General features: G+C 41.5%; 1 protein-coding gene and 1 long non-coding RNA gene across 2 annotated transcripts; one reads left to right on the forward strand and one right to left on the reverse strand.

Annotated features, from left to right (window-relative positions):
* Positions 1-6,453: 6,453 nt before the first annotated feature.
* On the reverse strand, positions 6,454-7,496 carry LOC144709808 (uncharacterized). The gene is made up of 2 exons (XR_013583107.1): positions 7,408-7,496; positions 6,454-7,083 (listed from the first exon to the last, which is right to left on the reverse strand). It is a non-coding gene; the product is annotated as an uncharacterized LOC144709808 (long non-coding RNA).
* A 6,517-nt stretch (positions 7,497-14,013) lies between these two features.
* Positions 14,014-19,598, forward strand: LOC144709288 (mitogen-activated protein kinase 9-like). Its single transcript, XM_078582788.1, has 11 exons — positions 14,014-14,363; positions 15,134-15,542; positions 15,608-15,735; positions 15,811-15,870; positions 16,494-16,643; positions 16,728-16,883; positions 16,974-17,111; positions 17,196-17,269; positions 17,529-17,630; positions 17,700-17,943; positions 19,222-19,598. The coding sequence occupies exons 1-11, from the start codon at positions 14,121-14,123 to the stop codon at positions 19,294-19,296; spliced, it is 1,779 nt and encodes a 592-aa protein (XP_078438914.1). The 5' UTR covers positions 14,014-14,120; the 3' UTR covers positions 19,297-19,598.
* Positions 19,599-19,814: the final 216 nt, after the last annotated feature.

A 19,814-nucleotide genomic window follows, 5' to 3' on the forward strand; every position in this document is an offset into this window, starting at 1 on the left:
GACGGATGACGGGACGCCTATAACAGATGTGGTCAAGGGAAGAGAGAGTAGTGGGAGTATAGTTCAGGATCATCCGGGATATGGACTATGGATGGGGCGAGAGTAAGATCGTCCCGTCCAATGTCCGGAATCAGTGCAGGGACGTGGATGGGATGATTTTTTCGTCCAAGACCTCGAGACGGGATGATTTTTTCGTTCGGGTGGACGAAAACCATCCTGCCCGTTCGTATCGGACAAATTTTCGGTCTGGTTTTTGTCCAATCTCACGGACGGGACAATTTTTCGTCCTGAGACGAAAAAACCGGCCCGTCCGCGTCCCTCCACTAGTACAGTTCCAGATCGTCTGGGACGTGAACGATAGACGGGACAGGACAAAGATCGTCCCTTCCGACGTTCGGAATCAGTGCAGGGAAGTGGACGGGACGGTTTTTTCATCTGAGTGGACAAAAACCATACTGTCTGTTCTTCTCAGGGCGAATTTTCTGTCTTGGTTTTCGTCCAACTGCGTGAATGAGACGATTTTTTGTCCTAGGACGAAAAGACCGTCCCATCTGCGTCATTGCACTATAATTGGGAGGGGCAGAGAGAGATGTGGTGACGCCGCAACCACAGCAACTGCCGAATGACTGAATGGGACTGATGATGGAATGGAGACGATGACGAAATGCAGAGAGATGACAGTGGAGATGAATTGGATGTATGGATGGATGACTGAACAGCCGGTATTTCATTCATGTTGCATTCATAGCCATCATTCGTCATCCGTCATCCGTCCTCCATTCCTATCATGGAGGGACCGCAGGGGAGAGAATGAAACCCAATGGGATGAGAACAAATGATGACACAGACAAAGGGCAGTTGTAAACATAGAGTTAAAGTTCCGGATCGTCGGGGACATGGACGATGGATGGGACGGGACGAAGTTCGTCCCGTCCTGCGTCCCAATTTTTAGAGTTTCGTCTAAATCATTCCGTCCAGGGTTTGTCAAGTCCAGGGTTCGTCCCATCCCATTTATTTTCGTCCACGTCCCGTCCCGTCCGAAACCGTACCGTCCAAGAAATTCTAGTCCCGTCCAACATCCAGGGACGAAACAGGGCGTGCGTCCCATCAAAGAATGGGCAGACGATTCTTTGTCCCATCAGTCGTCTGAACTCCTGGATGGGACGTTTTCGTCCACGGACGAAATTACCGTCCCGTCCAAGTAGAGTATCGACATCCGATGACGCAACAGGACGAAAAGGAAAAGAAGGCTCATGTTCCATTGCATGTTCCGCAGTCAGGACAGATGACTGATGACTGATTGAAGTTTGCTCCCTTCAGTTTATTTATATAAAGGGTAAAGTGTAGGCGTTAACCCTTAATTATTAAATTAGACTCCCAAGGATGACTGCCTCTCTTTAGTTATATAAATAAACATTTATTTTACGTTCTGCAGTTTGACTTTTCCCTGGGCAAAATAAATAGCGGGATGTCCGTTATTATCCGAGTTCCTTTTGAATGACACTATAATAATTTAGTAATTAGATGTATATGGGTTCCTTTTAGAGGGAATATGAATAGTGGAAAAACAGTAGCTTTGACCGAACAAATTCAGAAGAGTAGCCAATGGATTTTGTCGTCATGAGGAAAGGGAGAAGTTCCTACTGCTCCCAATTTCTTCACATACGGCAGAATTCCAGGATGCTTCACACCGTGAAAGGAAAAGATAAACTTGGTTTACAAGGGTGAGCATAGAGATAGATAGATAGACAGATAAATACATACATACACATACATACGTACACACCTACATACATACATACTGACACACCTACATACATACCTACATGCATGCATACATACATACAACGTACACACACATACATATGTACACACCTACATACATACCTACATACATGCATACATACATACAACGTAGACACACATACATATGTACACACCTACATACATACCTACATACATGCATACATACCTACATACATACATGTATACATACATACATACACACCTATATACATACCTACATACATGCACACATACCTACATACATACCTACATGCATACATGCATACATACATGCATACACAAATACATGCATACACACATACATACATACACACCTACATACATACCGACATACATGCCTACATACATGCATGCATACATACATACATGCATACATGCATGCATACATACATGCATACATACGTACGTACATACGTACATACCTGCATAAGTACATACGTACATAAGTACATACCTGCATATGTACATACGTACATACATACATACATACATACCAACAGATTTTGAAAAAAAAAAGGAGAAGAGAGATGGATTCAAAGACCGAGAGCTAAAGATAAAGTCACATAGAGGGAGAAGAGAAAGACTAAGAGGGATAGAGACTAAGAATAGAGGGGAGTGGGAGAGAGGATTAAAGAGAGAGAGATGCTTAATGACAAGAACATAAATATAAATTCAGAAAAGAGTGAGAAGAAACAAGACATGACAAGACTGAATGAAAGAGATCAAGACGGAAAGTGGGGGGGATGTCAGTAAGAAAGAGGGGAGAGAAACATACGACAAAAAAGGTGGAATTCAAAGTCTGGTACAAAGATATCAAGACAAAACGGGACGATACGAGAGAGAGAGATAGGTTTGACCCAGTAGTGATATATGTCAACGTCAAGGGCCATCAATAGTCTGAAAACCCACCCAAAAATCAAACCAAGGAAAGAAACTAAGAAACCATCCGGGTCAACGGCGGCTGTTTCTTCCCATCATCCCTATCCTGAGAACACGTCTGAATATCTCAGCAACGAAGCCGACCCACTATATAAACGCATCCGAGGATGAAAATCTAGAGAGAGAGATAGGGAAAGAGCAGAGAGAGAGATGGCAGCAGGGCTGCTAAGAGCGGTATCGAGCATGGTCTCGAGCATCAAGAAGAAGGTGAGGGGAGGAAGAGAGAGGAGAAGCAAGGAGATAGCGCCGAGCTGGGAGCCGTTCTTCAGCCGAAGGATGACGTTGATACCGTTCAAGGGGAGAAGGAGAGGGAAGAGAGAGAGAGAAGAGAGAGAAGTGTATGGTGCAGAGGAAGAGGAATTCAGCGAGTTTGGGGAGGATGAAGAAGAGGAGAGAGAAGATGGGGTTTGGCGGAAGGAGATAATCATGGGGGAGAAGTGCCAGCCGATTGAGTTTTCTGGAGCCATCTTCTACGACTGCGCCGGGAAGAGGTTGCCCGCCATGCCCCCCAAGTCTCCGCTGAGGAGCAGTCATGTTCCTCCTGGTTTGGTGGGTTGATGTTGATGATGATGATGATGATGATGATGATAATGAGACGAGAACGATGTGGTGGATGAATACGCGTTTTTGTATGTAGAAGGAAGTTTGTGTTGACGTTGGTTACCTTTTTTCCTTGTGTTCCCTCGTATCTAGTTTGGCGACTTCTCTACTCTCTCTCTATCTCTCTCTCTGTCTGTCTCTCTCTATATATCTCTCTATAGTCTCTCTCTATATATATATCTCTATTTGTCTCTCTCTCTCTATGTCTCTCTCTGTATATCTCTCTATCTCTGTATGTCTCTCCCTCTCCCCCTCTCTGTCTCCCTCTTCCCCCTCCCTCTCTCCCTTCTCCCTCTCCCTCTCCCTCTCTCTCCCTTCTCCCTCTCCCTCTCTCTCCCTCTCCCTCTCTCCCCTCCTCCCTATTTCTCTCTCCCTCTCCCTCTCTCTCTCCCCTCTGTCTCGCTATCTCTCTCGCCCTCTCTCTCTCCCCTCCTCCCTATTTCTCTCTCCCTCTCCCTCTCTCTTTCCTCTCCTCCCTCTCTCTCCCCTCCTTCCTCTCCCTCTCTCTCCCCTCCTTCCTGTCCCTCGCTCTCTCCCCGCCCTCCCCTCTCTCTCTCTCCCTCTCTCCCTCCCTCTCTCTCTCCCTCTCCCTCACCCTCTCCCCCTCCCTCTCTCTCCCTCCCTCCCGCCCTCCCTCTCTCTCTCTGTCTCCTCCCTCCCTCTCTCTCTCTCCTCCTTCTCCTCTCCTCTCCCTCACCCCTCTCTCCCCTCCTTCCTCTCTCTCTCTCCCCTCCCTCCCCCCTCTCTCTCCCTCCTCCCTCTCCTCTCCTTCTCTCCTCCTTCCTCTCCTCTCTCTCCCCTCCTCCTCTCTCTCTCTCCCCTCCTCCCTCTCCCTCACCTCTCTCTCTCTCCCTCCCCTCTCCTCTCTCTCTCCCTCTCTCCTCCTCTCCTCTCTCTCTCTCCTCCCTCCTCCCCTCTCTCTCTCTCCTCTCTCTCTCCTCCTCTCTCTCTCCCTCTCCTCTCTCTTCTCCCTCTCCTCCTTTCTCCTCTCTCTCCCTCTCTCCTCCCTCTCCCTCCCTTTCTCCTTCCTCTCCCTCTCTCTCCTCCCCCTCCCTCCCTTTCTCCTTCCTCTCCCTCTCTCCTCCCTCTCCCTCCCTTTCTCCTTCCTCTCCCTCTCTCGCCTCCCTCTCCCTCTCTCCCCAACCGCTCTCTCCTCCCTCTCCCTTTCTCTCTCCACCCTCTCTCTCCTCCCTCTCCCTTTCTCTCTCCTCTATCTCTCCTCCCTCTCTCTCTCCCTTGCCCTCTCCCGCTCCCTCTCTCTCTCCTCCCTCTCCCTCTCTCTCCTCCCTCTCCCTCTCTCCCCACCCTCTCTCTCCCTCTCCCTCTCCCCCTCTCTCTATCTCTTCCAGATTCAGAACACAGGTTGGATTCCTCCACTCTTCCCCAAGCGGTATTTTCCTAGGTTAGAATCGTTGCTTGGAAGCAGCTGTTTTTTATTTACACAGTTAAACATGTAAGCATTCTTCTCAGGTTAGATCCCTAGATATTTTTGCAAAAAAATGTCTTTGAGGAAAATAAAATTCAATATATATCATTTATTCGATTTTTTTGAAAGAGGTATTATATCAATACTATTTAATGTTTTTCTTTGTTAATATTTTTCTTGTCTTGAAATGTTTTAATTGACCTCAAATCCATCATTGACAAATATAAATTTTCATAATATTATTTCTATTTTTTTAAATTATAATTGCTCTTTCTAATATGAAATACTATATCATGAGACTAGTGATCTCTTGATATTATGAAGCCAAAGGATGATATGATGATTTCTGAATCATGATGATATTCTAATCCAGTGATTACTTATCTTGATATACGTAATCCGAAAATTCATTTTCATACTATATTCAAAGACATTGAAATATTCAGATACAATGGCACTAATTATTCCAACATATTAGGAGAGTGAGGCCAATAACATAGGATGGATACATAAAATATAGATAGTGGATGCTCTTCAGGGAAATATTTCACTTACATTATCTGCATAAATCCTTGTCTGGTGCTATACCTAACTGTCATTCAGCATATTAATCAGGTTCATTCATGACACAGCTATGTAAGTTGTACTTGGACCTGTGACCCAAAGATGTCATGTGGATGGATGGTTGTGTTTTGACTATGATCTTCAAGTTCCTAATCAAGACATTCCAAATAGTTTTAAATACGATGCAACAATTTCACATAGATTGTACCAATAAATGGAAAAGGTAACATTATGGTATCGCAATTCACAATATCATGATATATGAGTCATCAAGTAACGTGTTTTTTGGTGTGCAATGACATTTGGAAACCAAAAAAATGGGTTTTTCGGGTAATAATTCAACATAAAATCAATAAGTGTGATTCAACAAGTGTGATGCAACACGCCTATGGCCAGGATTGGGCGGTGTGCATTGTAACTCAGCGACACATCAAACTAATTTAAGGAACCGATAGTGATAAGAATGATGCTGCTAATGAAAGTAAATACGAGGAACACTAGGCCGTCGCTAACATGCGAATTGGCTCTTCTGGTTCGTTAGGACAGACTAGTAAGGGCCAGGCGCCCCGAACTCTGGTGACTGACTTGAGGCCTTCAGGTGGGGTCCCCCCGGTTAGGGTTGAAGCCGTCACTTAGAAGTTAGTTATAGGTGAATAATTCTCTATCGAAGTGTTCACGTCCCAAAGGATCCCCTATCAGCTACCCAACCCGCTCATGACGCAGGGTAAGGGGAGGGCAAACGGGGTAATGGAGGTGATCCACATGTGGTCGGTACGAGGAAGAAAATAATAACACCAAGGGAAGATTAGCGGGATGACCTGGGGACTAGGTCCCTGAAGTCGCGGTGCAAGGCAAGCCCACACCGATGGAGCAGAGTAGCTATAGATCAGGGACGCGGACAGGACGATTTTTCGTCCGGGGACGAAAAACAATCGTCACGTCCGATGATAAGGATGAATTTTGGGACGAAAATTCGTCCATGGACCATCTGACGGGACAGATTTCGTCTCGTGGGACGAAAAAATCGTCCGTCCGGAGGTCTTCGGACAATGGACGGACGAATATGGACAGAAAACCGCCGGATTCACATCCGACGGTTAAGATGTTGCCACGTGGCCTTGCTAGTAAAATTTATATTATATTATAACCTATTTAAAACGTGTTTTTTCGTCCCGGGAGGACTGGACGTGACGAAAAATCCTCCCGAGATTGTTGGACGGGACAGATTTTTTGTCGGTGGACGAAAAACCGTCCCCGTCCTTCGTCCCTGAACTTATGTCAGACGCAGGACGGGACGAAATTCGTTCCGTCCCGTCCTTCGCCCGCGTCCGGGACGATCCGGATCTATAAGAGTAGTTGTTGGCATTGACCAACCGATCCGGGCGGTCAGCGTCGTTCCGCGGCGTTAGCCAGCGCGCCTCTTGGAGAACCGGCGGCGAGAGGCGTAGGCCAGACTGGCGACCGATTGACTGAAGAGACGATGGAGAAAGCGGCTGGTTGACTGAAGAGGATAGAGGACGACGGTCGCCTGTGGTCGCCTCTCGCGGTGGTCGGTTGCTTAGAAGTACCCCAACGGTCGCTCGGGGCAGCTTGAGAGGAAGGCGGCGCTGGTCAAACCGGGCTCCCGTTCCTTCGATCTTGAGCTCGAGGGGTCAAGAGAAAGCGGAGACAGGACCTTTTCCCTCCCCTCTCCCTTCTTAGGAGCGCAGGGGTTGACGAAGGCAACTGAGTTGGGAGCTTCCCGGTTCCTGAAATTGAGAGAGGCAGAAGAGACGATGGATCGAAAGGGGAATGGGGAGGCCGGGAACTTCTGCAAGAAAATAGTTTTGCTTCAAAAATTCCCTGAACAAAACGTAGGGCACCTCTCCCCTCTTATAGGGTGGGGAAGGGGATGCCCTAATCCGGCCTGTTAAGGTGGCGTTTAAGCTAACGGCGCCACCCCAGGGCCGGCATCAGTCCTGAAAACAACACGGTGAAAACAAATGCGGAATCCCCGAATACACATGGGTAGTTCCGCAAAACAAAGAAAAGATGAAAACAACATAAGTTCATGGTAAACAAAGAAAATAAACCTCACGCCGTGTATTTGAATTGCGGATCATTGGCGTCAGCTCGGGTTGCACGGTGAGGTTGCTTGCGGCCTGGTGCCGGTTCGCTTGGATGGTCCTCCATCAAAGTGGCAATAAATATATGTGATGGTAATCCAAAAGAATTCTCTCAAAAAATCCAGATATTATAATCACAAAAAATGCAAGCATTATCAAGATGAGACACATGGCATTATATGATTTGCTGAAATGAAATCCACGCAGGCATCAAGACACACATTTTAGAAAATTAGAGGATGTGGTTTAGACAATTGTCACATCTGTAAGTAATTTGGAAATTGGAGCAGAATCTTGAGCAAGCCTAAGGCATATTGTTATGTGCTACCAATTTTGCATGTGGATTGGCATAGGAGACAGAAAAATCTATGAATCAGAATCCTCCAGCTTTAAACGTGATATCAAACAACTAAGGAGTTTCAAGCTGAAATTTTGAGGACAGTTTTTTCTCTGCCTGTACAGGATCTATAAATAAACCCTTCTATATATGTTAAAATAAGCTTTAATTTTCTCCTAAATTGGCAGGCCTAGTGAAATGAAGTGAATTTGAGATCCATAAACTGTATTGGTGCAATTTGTTGATTGGAAGTAGACAGATAAAACTCCAGTATGAATGATAATTGGTGAGGCCCTCATGTACTAGCAAATCAACGTGATCCTGATGGATTCTAAGAGTTTTGGTGGTTTCCTTGCACTTACATTTTTCATATTCTTCTAAACATCCACATCCATATCCATCCATCCAAATCCTCTTCATCTATCTTGTATTATCATAAAACCTTCATCATCACCATCTCTCATCATTCATCGTGCCCACTAATCATAAAACATTTTACATACATACATCACCATCCCTAGTTAGCATCATTCTCATCCATTTGCATTGCTGCACTTTTCCCTCATCTCTCCATTTTTCACATATATTCATAATGTCCACATATATTTCTTATATAATAAGATATTTGATCTCATCCCCTAATCATCATTTTAAAAGTTATTAATTCTCTAATCATTGTTGCCAGCAGAGATGACCCTTCTCTTCACTATCTAATCGTAATTTCAGAGTCAAGGTATTACATGAATTATTTATTGAGACTAGAATGATTGGAAGATCCTCCCCGATTTTTGGCATTGCTGATCAAAAAGAAGTTGAGGGACTTCCAGCTGTTGAAGAACCAATGTATATGTCTAGATTTAGTTATGTTGTGTGGCTTTACAGGAGCCAAAACCTAGTGGATTCAACTACTAACAAGGTGATTTGATCATGTACATTGGTTCAATTTATAGTTCTTCCACTAATCCAATTATAACCAAATTAAAAAATAAGTACCTAGAGCTTAATGTAGATCAGGATAAATATTTGTAGCTATTTAATTATCCTACTTTTTACTTTATATTTTGTATTATGTCACTCCATATGGTTTCTCTCTCTCTCCATTGGGTTTATAATCTACTATTCTTAATGTACATTTTCTCTAGTTATTTTTTTCATAGTATTATTTTAGATAAAAGCTTTATATCAATCTTTCCAATACTCGACAGGAGAAATACATTTATTGAAATCCTTATTTATTTTTCCTCTTCTATAAAAAATATAAAGTACCTATAAATATTTTTTTAGCATTTTATTTTGACCATCATATCTCCGTTTTTATTCTAAACATAAAATTATTTTACCTATTTTTCATCATTTAAAAATCCATCACCACCCTCGTTCATGACAGATGTCCAGTCATGACACCCATCCGAGACTCTCTATGACCATCATGTCAGCCATCACCAATAATCTTCTGTGTCATCTGTTACAATCATGTCATCATGACAAATGACATGATGATGATGTTTAATGTTCCCTGCTTACATATTCATATGATAATATTCATATGTATGATAATATTAATATGAATGAAGATAGTTGTCCTTTGACTATCATACCAATTGGTCAAATAAGCATGCTCCCACTAAAGAGATCCATCACTAGGTCATTGTAAACGTTTTCATTATCATCAATAGATAAAAATGAAGATACTTTACCCTTGGTCAAATCAAGTTCATAATTATAAGCCCCATCTCGAGGCCATTATCAATCATATAAATACAAAAATGATCAATCATATATTAAGGATTATCAGATATCATTTGACAAATAAAATGTCAAATTCAATGAGCACTTGTCCGCCCTAGATATATATATCCAAATTAATTGATTATTTTATAGGGCTTAAATACATTGACTTAATTTTATTTATTATTCGGTTTTTAAAATAAATATTATTTGAATTACACATAAATTTTCAAGAATTACTTAACCTAATTTTTCAGCCCCTTCTCTCTCTCCATATCTCTTTCATTCTGAAAATTGTGGTACAACAAGAAACAGAGAAACATCACCTTATGCATAATTCACTAGTTTGATTCTGAGTTTACTTTCAATATAATTCAATTCCATAGGAACTAGAATCATGTTTCCTGGTGCAGAGTCAGGCATAGTCAATGAAGTAGCTGAATTACACAGCTCATAGATCCATTTGATAATTGTGTGCCTATTAGCATCATGTGCACACCTTCGGAGTCCCACCAAAGGCCCAAGGATTTAAAATAAGTGAATTTAGTGATTTCGAGTGTTCAGTTTCCACTCCAAAAGAGGGAAATTCCAAATTCAACTCACAACTGTAAGCCAATGAGAATAAGTTGAGAAATGAAAAAGGAAATAATTATGAAAAGACATAATTTTTAAGCAATTAAGCCGTATGTATGAAAACTATTTACATACATATCTTCATCCTAGACATGCTCCAGCATAAGCTGTCAATATGACAATACTCACTCCAAGATCCAAGATCCAAGTTAAACCATTGCATACTAGATGAGCCTTGGTTATTGAAATGATTTTTTGTTTACTTTTCAAGTCCTACTTTCATTATTAAAACACAATCCAGTTTATTTACATATGAATGCTTATATTTTGAACCTCAATAGTTAAAGAAAACATAGAAACCTGATTACTTTCCTTTTATCCTTGATTCAAATCAATAAATTCTATTTTCTCAACTTTCTCTATCTTTTTTCACGTCTTTCCTCTTTTCAATTCGTCTCTCTTAAATCTTACCCTAATTTTCCAACATCCCAAGGAACCATCGCTAACTCACCCCATCCATTTCCAATCACCTGCAAGTTACATAAATATAGAGCCACACACCAGGTATCCAAACACCCTCTATATCATGGTGTGATGATGCACAATGTGCAACCATGCACCACAGACTGTGATATGCAGAATCTGCATATCACACACCACAGTGCAGTACACTATGTGCCCACACCCTCATCACTATGTTCAATACTGTCACCCACTCACCTATTTTAATAAACTTATTTTTCCTAATATCTAATCCTGAATAAAAATACAAAAAATGTCTGCCTCCCTGAAAACCGAATATTAATTCTCCTATATCCAAGACATTGAGTAATTGAGATAAAAATAAGGTAAATATTTATGTTAGGTACAAGCTAAGAAAATACAAAACTATCCCAATTTTGGACTCATCAGTGATTAATATATCGTTATACCTGTAAGAATTCAAAGACTTTTTGGAGAGGAAACCTCTTACTCATAAAACACCAATTTTTTAAACTCACACAATATCCTATGTCATTGAAAGTTATGTGCCAAAATATTGTATTATAGGCCGACTTAATGTTTAGATTTTTTTATCAATGTATCATATGGAAAATATATTAGAGTATCAACAAAAGTATAGTTAAAATATAACATACTCTACAAGAACCTTCGGTTAAATCAATTACATCAATTTCACCAAGACTTAGCTTTTTTGTTGAAATTTTATTAAATGGTGGATCAAAATTCCCTTGCCCCAAATTTTTATTACACTTTTTATGTAATTATATATTCATTATAAAAGGCTTTTTCTATGGTATTTATGGTCCAAGCGGTCAACCATAACTAAAAAAGATAAGAATGATTGTGACATGATGAATCTGATCAAACCAGCCATAAAGCCTCCATATCCTTCATAAGATGCAGCTTTTCATATGAAATTTTAGCCCTTACAATATAATATATAATAGATTATGCATTATCTTTATATATTGTCAAAATAGTATGATCGCTAATGCATAAAATATATTTCAAGGTATCCATAAAAAATATTTTTTAAGATGGTTTTATATTCTAATATCCCGCTATAAAGGGGCTTGATACAGTCTTCACAGATTTAAAACTTCTTCAAGGAAATGACTAGTAAACACCTTATATATTCTTCAGTGAAATGAATACTTAAATAGAGGGAGGATGGAATGGAGACAGGAGAGTCCATAGAAAGTATAGATTAAGTGAATGACCTTTAAATTTATCCAAAAATACAATCTACCGCAGTTACGTCTAAAATCTGCCAATGAAGACTTGTACAATATTCAGTTTAATAATTTTCTATTGTTTTTAGAGTGTAATGGCATATGAATAAAAGAATACACATATATTATGATGTATTTTTTCTACATTTGATGATTACGATTAAAAGATATAAAATTGGTAACTTAATACATCACATGTAGCAAATTACGAACCATATCAAATGATCTATTTTCAAAAGATAGATTTTTCCAATATTTAACTTTCCTCCTTCTGTTAAAATTAAAATGAAAGGATTTAAAATTTAACTTTATATATATATTTAGCTTTATAATGTTTAGAATTTTAAACGTCTCCCAAAGATAGAATTTGAACTTTTAAAATATAAGTCACTCAAAAAAATTATTTTTGTGTGACTTAAAGTTAAATTTATATAAAATTAAAGTATAAATTAAAATTCTTTCCGGGTATTTTTTTCTTTATAAATTGATAACCGTCAAGGTTACTAGACTTCGGAAAGATCAAAATTTAAAATATAATTCTTGAAATCAATATTAGTAATAAATAGCAGAAATTTCTTCATAAGTCATTCTTTGACTCGAGAATCATAAAAGCTTCCAGAAAGCAGATGCTTTGGTTTGATGCACGACAGAGCAATCCAAGAGGGATTAAAAAAGTGAATCGGGTAGAGGATTATAGATTAAAAATAAAAAAGGAATGATAAATGTAAGACTGATGGACCAATTCTAAAGGAAGCGGAGAAAAAATAAGGGGAACAAGGGCCCCATCCATTGGTCATCAGATTAGGAAAGGGAATTTTCAAAAGGGAAAACGACAAAACCAATTATGCAGATTCTGGATATAAAAAATGCCTAAAAGTGTTCACATTGAGGATCACAAGATTTAGAGCAAATAAAAAAATAAAAAATAAATAGAATATAAAGAAAAAAAATGAGACCGAGGACCAATCGTCACGGATGACGATGACTGGGATGACTCATCAATAGAGATGGGTGCGTGGTGCTGTGTGAGAATTCACACAAGTTCGCAAATATTGACCCCATCAGACCCCTTGCGTGGTGTGCGCTGCAATTTATTAAAATTCACACCAAACCGCACAACCACACCACACAAAGACCTGCACGGCATGCAGTGAGGTCACTCGCACCAAACCGCACAACCACACCACACAAAGGCTTTCACGGCGTACAATCTAGTTACTTGTGCCAAACCACACCACCTCACGGCACAATGGCCTGCACGGCACACACCAGGTCACTAGCACCAAACCACACAACCACACCGCACAAACCATGCAGCACGGTGGCCATCGGCTCCAAGCCGTCAGGATGACGATAACAAAGTCATTAGGAGGACAGGGGAGGGCGTCCCATCCGTCATCCATCCAAAACGTCATCGTTCTCCATCTCGAATGCACCGCACAAACAACATCCAAACAACACAGCATAGTGCACGGATGCGGACGGGACGGTAATTTCGTCCATGGACGTAGAAACACCTGCTCCTTCTGAGTCTTCCATAAATCCTCCTCCGTCCGGCCCTGTGCACAGACGACACAACTATAGTGCACGGATGCGGACGGGACGGTAATATCGGCCATGGACTGAGAAACATCTGCTTCTTCTGAATCTTCCATAAGTCCTCCTCCGCCCGGCCCCGTGCACAGACGACGCAACTATAGTGCACGGATGCGGACGAGACGGTAATTTCGTCCATGGACGGAGAAACACCTGCTCCTTCTGAGTCTTCCATAAATCCTCCTCCGTCCGGCCCCGTGCACAGATGATGCAACTATAGTGCATGGACGACACACGGCACAAAACACAGAACCACATGGCACAAAAGCCACCGCTCCGAGGCATCTGGATGACGATAACAAAGGAGGAGGGGCGTCCCGTCCGTCATCCGTCCATACCGTCATCGAGCTGTGTCTTGACCAACGCCGCATGGCACTGGCACCAAACCGCATAACCGCGCGGCACAAAAACCGCACGGCACAAAGGCCACCGCTCCGAGCCATAAGGATGACGACAACAAAGTCGTTAGAAGGAGACGGGAGGGGCGACCCGTCAGTCATCCGTCAGTCAACTATCCGTCACCCGTCCAAACCGTCATCGAGCTCCGTCTCGACCGGCCGTCCACCTGATAAATAGGGGTTGGAGCTCAGCTGGATTGGGAATGGCCATCGGAGAGCGAAAGTAGGGCGAGAAGAAGGGGGGGAAGAAAGGGGTGGAATGCTGCGGGAAATCGTCGGGGGAGGAGCGATCGAGGAGAATTCCTCCTTTATATGGGGGGAGGCGCGTTGGTGGACGGCGTCCGTCGATTGTTCCAGCGCCGAAGCCTCGCCGTCGACGCCGATGGCCGCAAAGACGCCGAAGATCGATCCGCCGTTGAATCCGCCGCCGAGGACTCTCTAGCTGCTGGCGATCGCGCTTCCGTCGAGGCTAGCACCAGCTTTTGCGCGCGCAAGCTCATCAAGGTCTCCAAGTGGGCCTCCGCGATGCCTGCCGGATTCGATCCCCCTAAGAAGGTCCTCAACATCATCGTCATCGTGTTTTTTTTTCTGAATTTTCGATTCTTTGGTTGATCGTTTGAGGTCCTTAGTTGATTCGTTTCTTTTTTGAATTTGAGGAATCTTAAATTTAAAAGGAGAAGATAGCGAGTGCACTATCGAGCTCTTGTGTTAAATATTCATACAAAAAAATATCATGTGTTAAATAAATAGCTCAAGTTGTTATAGATCGAGAGGATCGACAAATTTTTCTCTCTCTGGGTTCCGTTCTGATGAGTGCGCGTGATTGACAATTAACGGATGATTTTGTGTCGATCGAGGAGGTCAACGCGATGGATGATCGGCGATCTCACCTTTTGTATTCATTGGTTGATCATTGGTGATCCGTGGTTGATTCCTTTTTTTCTGAATCCGCGAAATCTAAAATTAAAGCAGAAGATAGCGAGTGCATGATCAAGCTTTCATGATTTTATCCGAAATAAATTAATATCGAGAGGTTCAACGATATTTTTCTCTTTCTAAACTCCGTGCTGATGAATGCATAACACGATATAAATTAAGCTTTCATGATTGAGAATTACTGGATGATTTTGCTTCAATCGTGGAGATTAACATGATATATGTGATCATAGATCGAGAAGATCAACGATCTCTCCTTTCTGGTTGAGAATTACTGGATGATTTTGCTTCAGTCGTGGAGATTAACACGATATATGTGATCATAGATCGACAAGATAAACGATCTCTCCTTTCTGGTCCTGAAATCCATTCTTGGTCGTCTTCACCAGAGCAATCTCGAAGACGACTTCTTCACTGAGTATGGCGAAGCGTCGCGGTACCAGATCTTGGAGGTGATTGGGAAGGGAAGCTATGGTGTGGTGGCGGCAGCGATGGACACGCACACCGGCGAGCGAGTCGCAATCAAGAAGATCAACGAGGTCTTCGAGCACGTCTCTGACGCAACGCGAATTCTAAGGGAGATCAAGCTCCTCCGCCTGCTGCGCCATCCCGACATCGTGGAGATCAGGCACATCATTCTTCCGCCTTCGCGGAGGGAATTCAGAGACATCTACGTTGTATTCGAACTCATGGAGTCTGATCTTCATCAGGTCATCAAGGCCAACGATGATCTCACTCCAGAGCACTACCAGTTCTTCCTCTACCAGCTCCTCAGAGCTCTGAAGTACATCCATTCAGGTTGATTCCCGATTGAAACTTACCGTCTTTGTTGATCTTCCCTGATTTCTCGTGATCGATTGCAGCTAATGTGTTCCACCGCGACTTGAAGCCGAAGAACATTCTGGCGAATGCGGATTGCAGGTTGAAGATCTGCGATTTTGGGCTTGCCCGGGTGTCCTTCAATGATGCTCCTTCTGCTATCTTCTGGACTGTAAGTACGGAATCACTCTGCCAGTGGCTTTAAACTGTTTCTTATTTGCTGATAGGAATCTACTTGTTCTTGAAGGATTACGTGGCCACAAGATGGTACCGTGCGCCTGAACTCTGCGGATCTTTCTTCTCCAAGGTGAAAACATGATGAAAATTTCATTGAAAAAATCAATGATTGTTGCGTTTATTTTTACATACTTTTGACCATGTCTCTGCATGTTTCCTTTATTTACCTTACCTACCAATAAGTAAGAAATTTTCATCTAATTAATGAATCTTTCAGTTTCTTCACATAGTTTTAAATTTTTATCTGCTTGTCTCTTTCTTTCAAATACCGCTAAGAATGAAAATTTCACTGAATCCATGACGCTATGTTTCCCTTCATGGTTTTTGACATGCATCTGCATGTTTTTTCCTTCATCTCATCTGCCTCGAAGAATGAAATTTTATCAAACCAGTGATATTTTTGTATTGTTTCTTCCTTTTCGCAGCATGTTTATTCCTTAATTTTCTGCCAGTAAGAATGAAAACAACCCGTGAGGAGTTTTTTGTTCTTGAAAAAGAATGGTAAAACATATATCGAATCAATGACACTTTTGTTTCTTTACATGGTTTTCATCGTGTATCTTTCTTTATTATTTCGGGTTGATCACCAATTTTGGGTTATCTTCCCTCTTTTTCTTCATAAAAAATCGTTCTTTACTATTTGCAATTAAGAAGTGAAAATTATCTGTCAGATAATTTTTTCAATCTTTGCAGTACACTCCTGCTATTGATATCTGGAGCATTGGATGCATATTTGCGGAACTGTTGACGGGAAAACCTCTTTTTCCTGGTAAAAACGTGGTTCATCAGCTCGATCTCATGACAGATCTGCTCGGTACACCTTCCCCTGAGTCACTGTCCCGGGTTCGTACTTCCCCTTAAAATAACTTTCTTTCAATTTTTTCTCCACAATGTTTAGTTATTTTTTTTATGTTTTGGTAATTGCAGATTAGGAATGAAAAGGCCAGAAGATACTTGGGAGGGATGCGGAGAAAAAATCCTGTTCCTTTCACACAAAAGTTCCCAAATGTAGATCCTTTCGCGCTGCGCTTACTGGAACGATTACTTGCCTTTGACCCCAAGAATCGGCCATCTGCGGAGGAGGTGAAGAAATGAGATAACTTTCTAATTTTTTTTCTCAAAAGCATAATTTTTCATCAATTATATTAAAGTTTGTTTCTTTTATTATTTTAGGCGCTTAATGATCCTTACTTTCGTGGCCTGGCAAATCCGGACCGTGAGCCTGTGACGCAACCGATTTCTAAGCTGGAGTTTGAGTTTGAGAGGAGGAAGCTCTCAAAAGACGATGTTCGTGAGCTAATTTATAGGGAGGTTTGGATCTCACTGAAACCTATCCATTAACTTCATTCTTTGTTTTGTACTTTATTCATGGAGGTATCCTTTTTGTGGAAACAGATTCTAGAATATCATCCTCAGATGTTGAACGAGTATCTGCGTGGAGGGGGACAAACTAGTTTCATGTATCCAAGGTGATAAGATCTGCTCTTTTGATCATCTCATCTTATCCACCCGAATTTATTTTTAAGCCCTTTGATCCAGGGTGATGACATATCTTAAGGTCGAATTAAACTCTCATTACTTTGTTCGAGGAGTCAAGCGTCCCTGAAATTCCTTATAATTCTTTCTTTTGTGCAAAATATGTTCATAATCATGTTTTAAACGTATTTGACATCTCCGTGAGAGCCGTAATTATGAAATATTTGTCTAAGTATTTTCTTTGGCTTTCAGCGGAGTTGACCGATTTAAGCGACAGTTTGCCCATCTCGAGGAGAACTACAGCAAAGGGGAACGGAACACTCCTCTATCGCGCCAGCACGCTTCTCTGCCAAGGTAAAGTCCTCAATTGTTTTGACCAGAATCTAAAAATTGAGGTGTCGTTGACTTTTCTATTTTGACCAGGGAACGTGTCTGTGCGTCAAAGGACGAAGCGGCACCGAATGACGTTGACTTAGAGAAGAGAACCGCGGATTCCGTACAGTCAACACGCGAGAGCCCGCCAGGGGCTCAACAAGAAGAGCAAGAGGCCTCTCAGATGGCAAGAAATGGGGTCAACCCGCCCAATTGCAGCGCTCGGAGTTTCTTGAAAAGTGCCAGCATCAGCGCCTCAAAATGCGTGGTCATGAAACCCAAAAAGGATACCCAGGTCAGCTTTCGCCCAACCTCTGGGTAAAATCATAGAATAGACCAGAGTTAAAAGTGTTGACTCCCTTGTCGTTGACTTTTGACTCTAAGGCTGATCTCGAGTATATTAATCTGCTAGTTTATTTTCGCAGCCTTAGTTTCTCCTAGAAACAAAAAGAAATTACTGATTGGCCATAAGGTTTGTGGACGGATGACGAACAGAACGGGACAGAATCAAGTCTGTCATCAGTCATCCGTCCTGACCTTTGAACGGACATGGAATGTAACACCGTATCAATTTCATTTCCGTTTAATTGCTCTGCCTTATCAATTCCAGCTCCGGTCAATTAGTCTATTTTCACTTGCCCTATGGTCGATTCTGTCCTCCATCCCGTCCAAACTCTCGGATGGGAATGGAATGAAACTACAATCCCCGTAACGGATGTCTGACCGAATGACCTGCTCAGTCCCGTTCTATCCGTTGTATCCCATAACTTTTGTTCCTTCCAACCCCTTGGATGGGAACCGAACAAAATGACGGGCCCTGTAACGGATGTCGCCGAAATTTGCTCAGGTCAACCCTCTTGTTCCTCTGTGGAATCATTGACTTAGGCAAAAATGGAACCTGGTTGACTGCTGGGTTGACTTTTTAAAGTTAGTTTAAGCTTAAATGCGTTGCTATCCTTATTCAAAAAGGAATCCTAGTCAACTGTGCTGCCGCTGGGGAATCATTGACTTAACCTAATTGAGAACCCAGTTGACTTCCTTGTTGATTTTAAATATTTAGGTCAATCTCATATGTTTTGTTGCTAGTTCCTTCCTTTTCATGCATATTTTTTTCTCATACCCAAAAAAGAAACCCAGCTCAACTCTCTCCTACCTCTGACTAATGTCTGACTTGACCAGTATGTGAACTGAATTGACTCCTGACTAGTTAAGCTTTGACAATTAGGTAATCTTCAACAATTTAATCTACTAGGTTCCTTTTCCCTGCATATTCTCCTAAAAAAACTTAAGAAAAACCCAGGTTGGATCTCTGCTGCCTCCGTGGAATCATGTTGTTCTGTCTTTTGACATTTTCACAAGTGTTGATTTAGTTTTTATTTTTTATTTTTAAGTGTTGATTAAGTTAATCTGGTAGTAATTTTTTTGTTACTTATTTGATCCTCAGTTTGACAAAGGTAACCAGTAAATGAAAACATAATTGCCTCCCGTGTAATCCTTAGACTCGTGACTAATTTCGGATGATTCAATAGGGATAGTCATGGATTAGGTTTCTAATTATAATATCTATGAACAGGGTGGAGCAATTAAAGAACACCCAGAAGAAGAGATGGACCGAATAACACAAGAATTAGCCTCTTTGCACACATGAAGGTTCCATCTGAGAAACAGATCTCGCTCGGGCTCGTTTGATTCCATCATTCTCCAGATGATTGATTGGAGGTGAGCATGAATCTTATATTTTGCTTTACACATAGGTAATATTATGTGCCTAAGTTATGGACTGCAGGAAATTTTAATTTCTGGGGTCCCTTGATTATCGGTTAAAAGCCGATGTTCAAGAAAAAGTGTTTTATTTTATATTTTTACCACAATGTTATTACACTAATTGGTGGGCAGCTGTATCTTGTATAACTTTATGACTTGTGGTATTGATAGTCATCATTACATTAATTGTTTGTATTTTCTGCTCTTATAAGTATATTATTTCAAATGTCATACTTTTAGAATATACCCTTTAAACTCAAGGAATTATATTTGTTGAGAATAAATTGATTATTATATTTTATTTGTTTATTTTGGATACAACCATAAGAGCTTGATTGCGCTCTCATTATCCACAGTATCTAATTTGTGCAATGTTAATTAATCCCTTCTACTTTTTTGGAA

This window comes from Wolffia australiana, chromosome 11 (assembly GCF_029677425.1).
Source record: "Wolffia australiana isolate 7733 chromosome 11, ASM2967742v1".
NCBI classification, from domain to species: Eukaryota; Viridiplantae; Streptophyta; class Magnoliopsida; order Alismatales; family Araceae; genus Wolffia; species Wolffia australiana.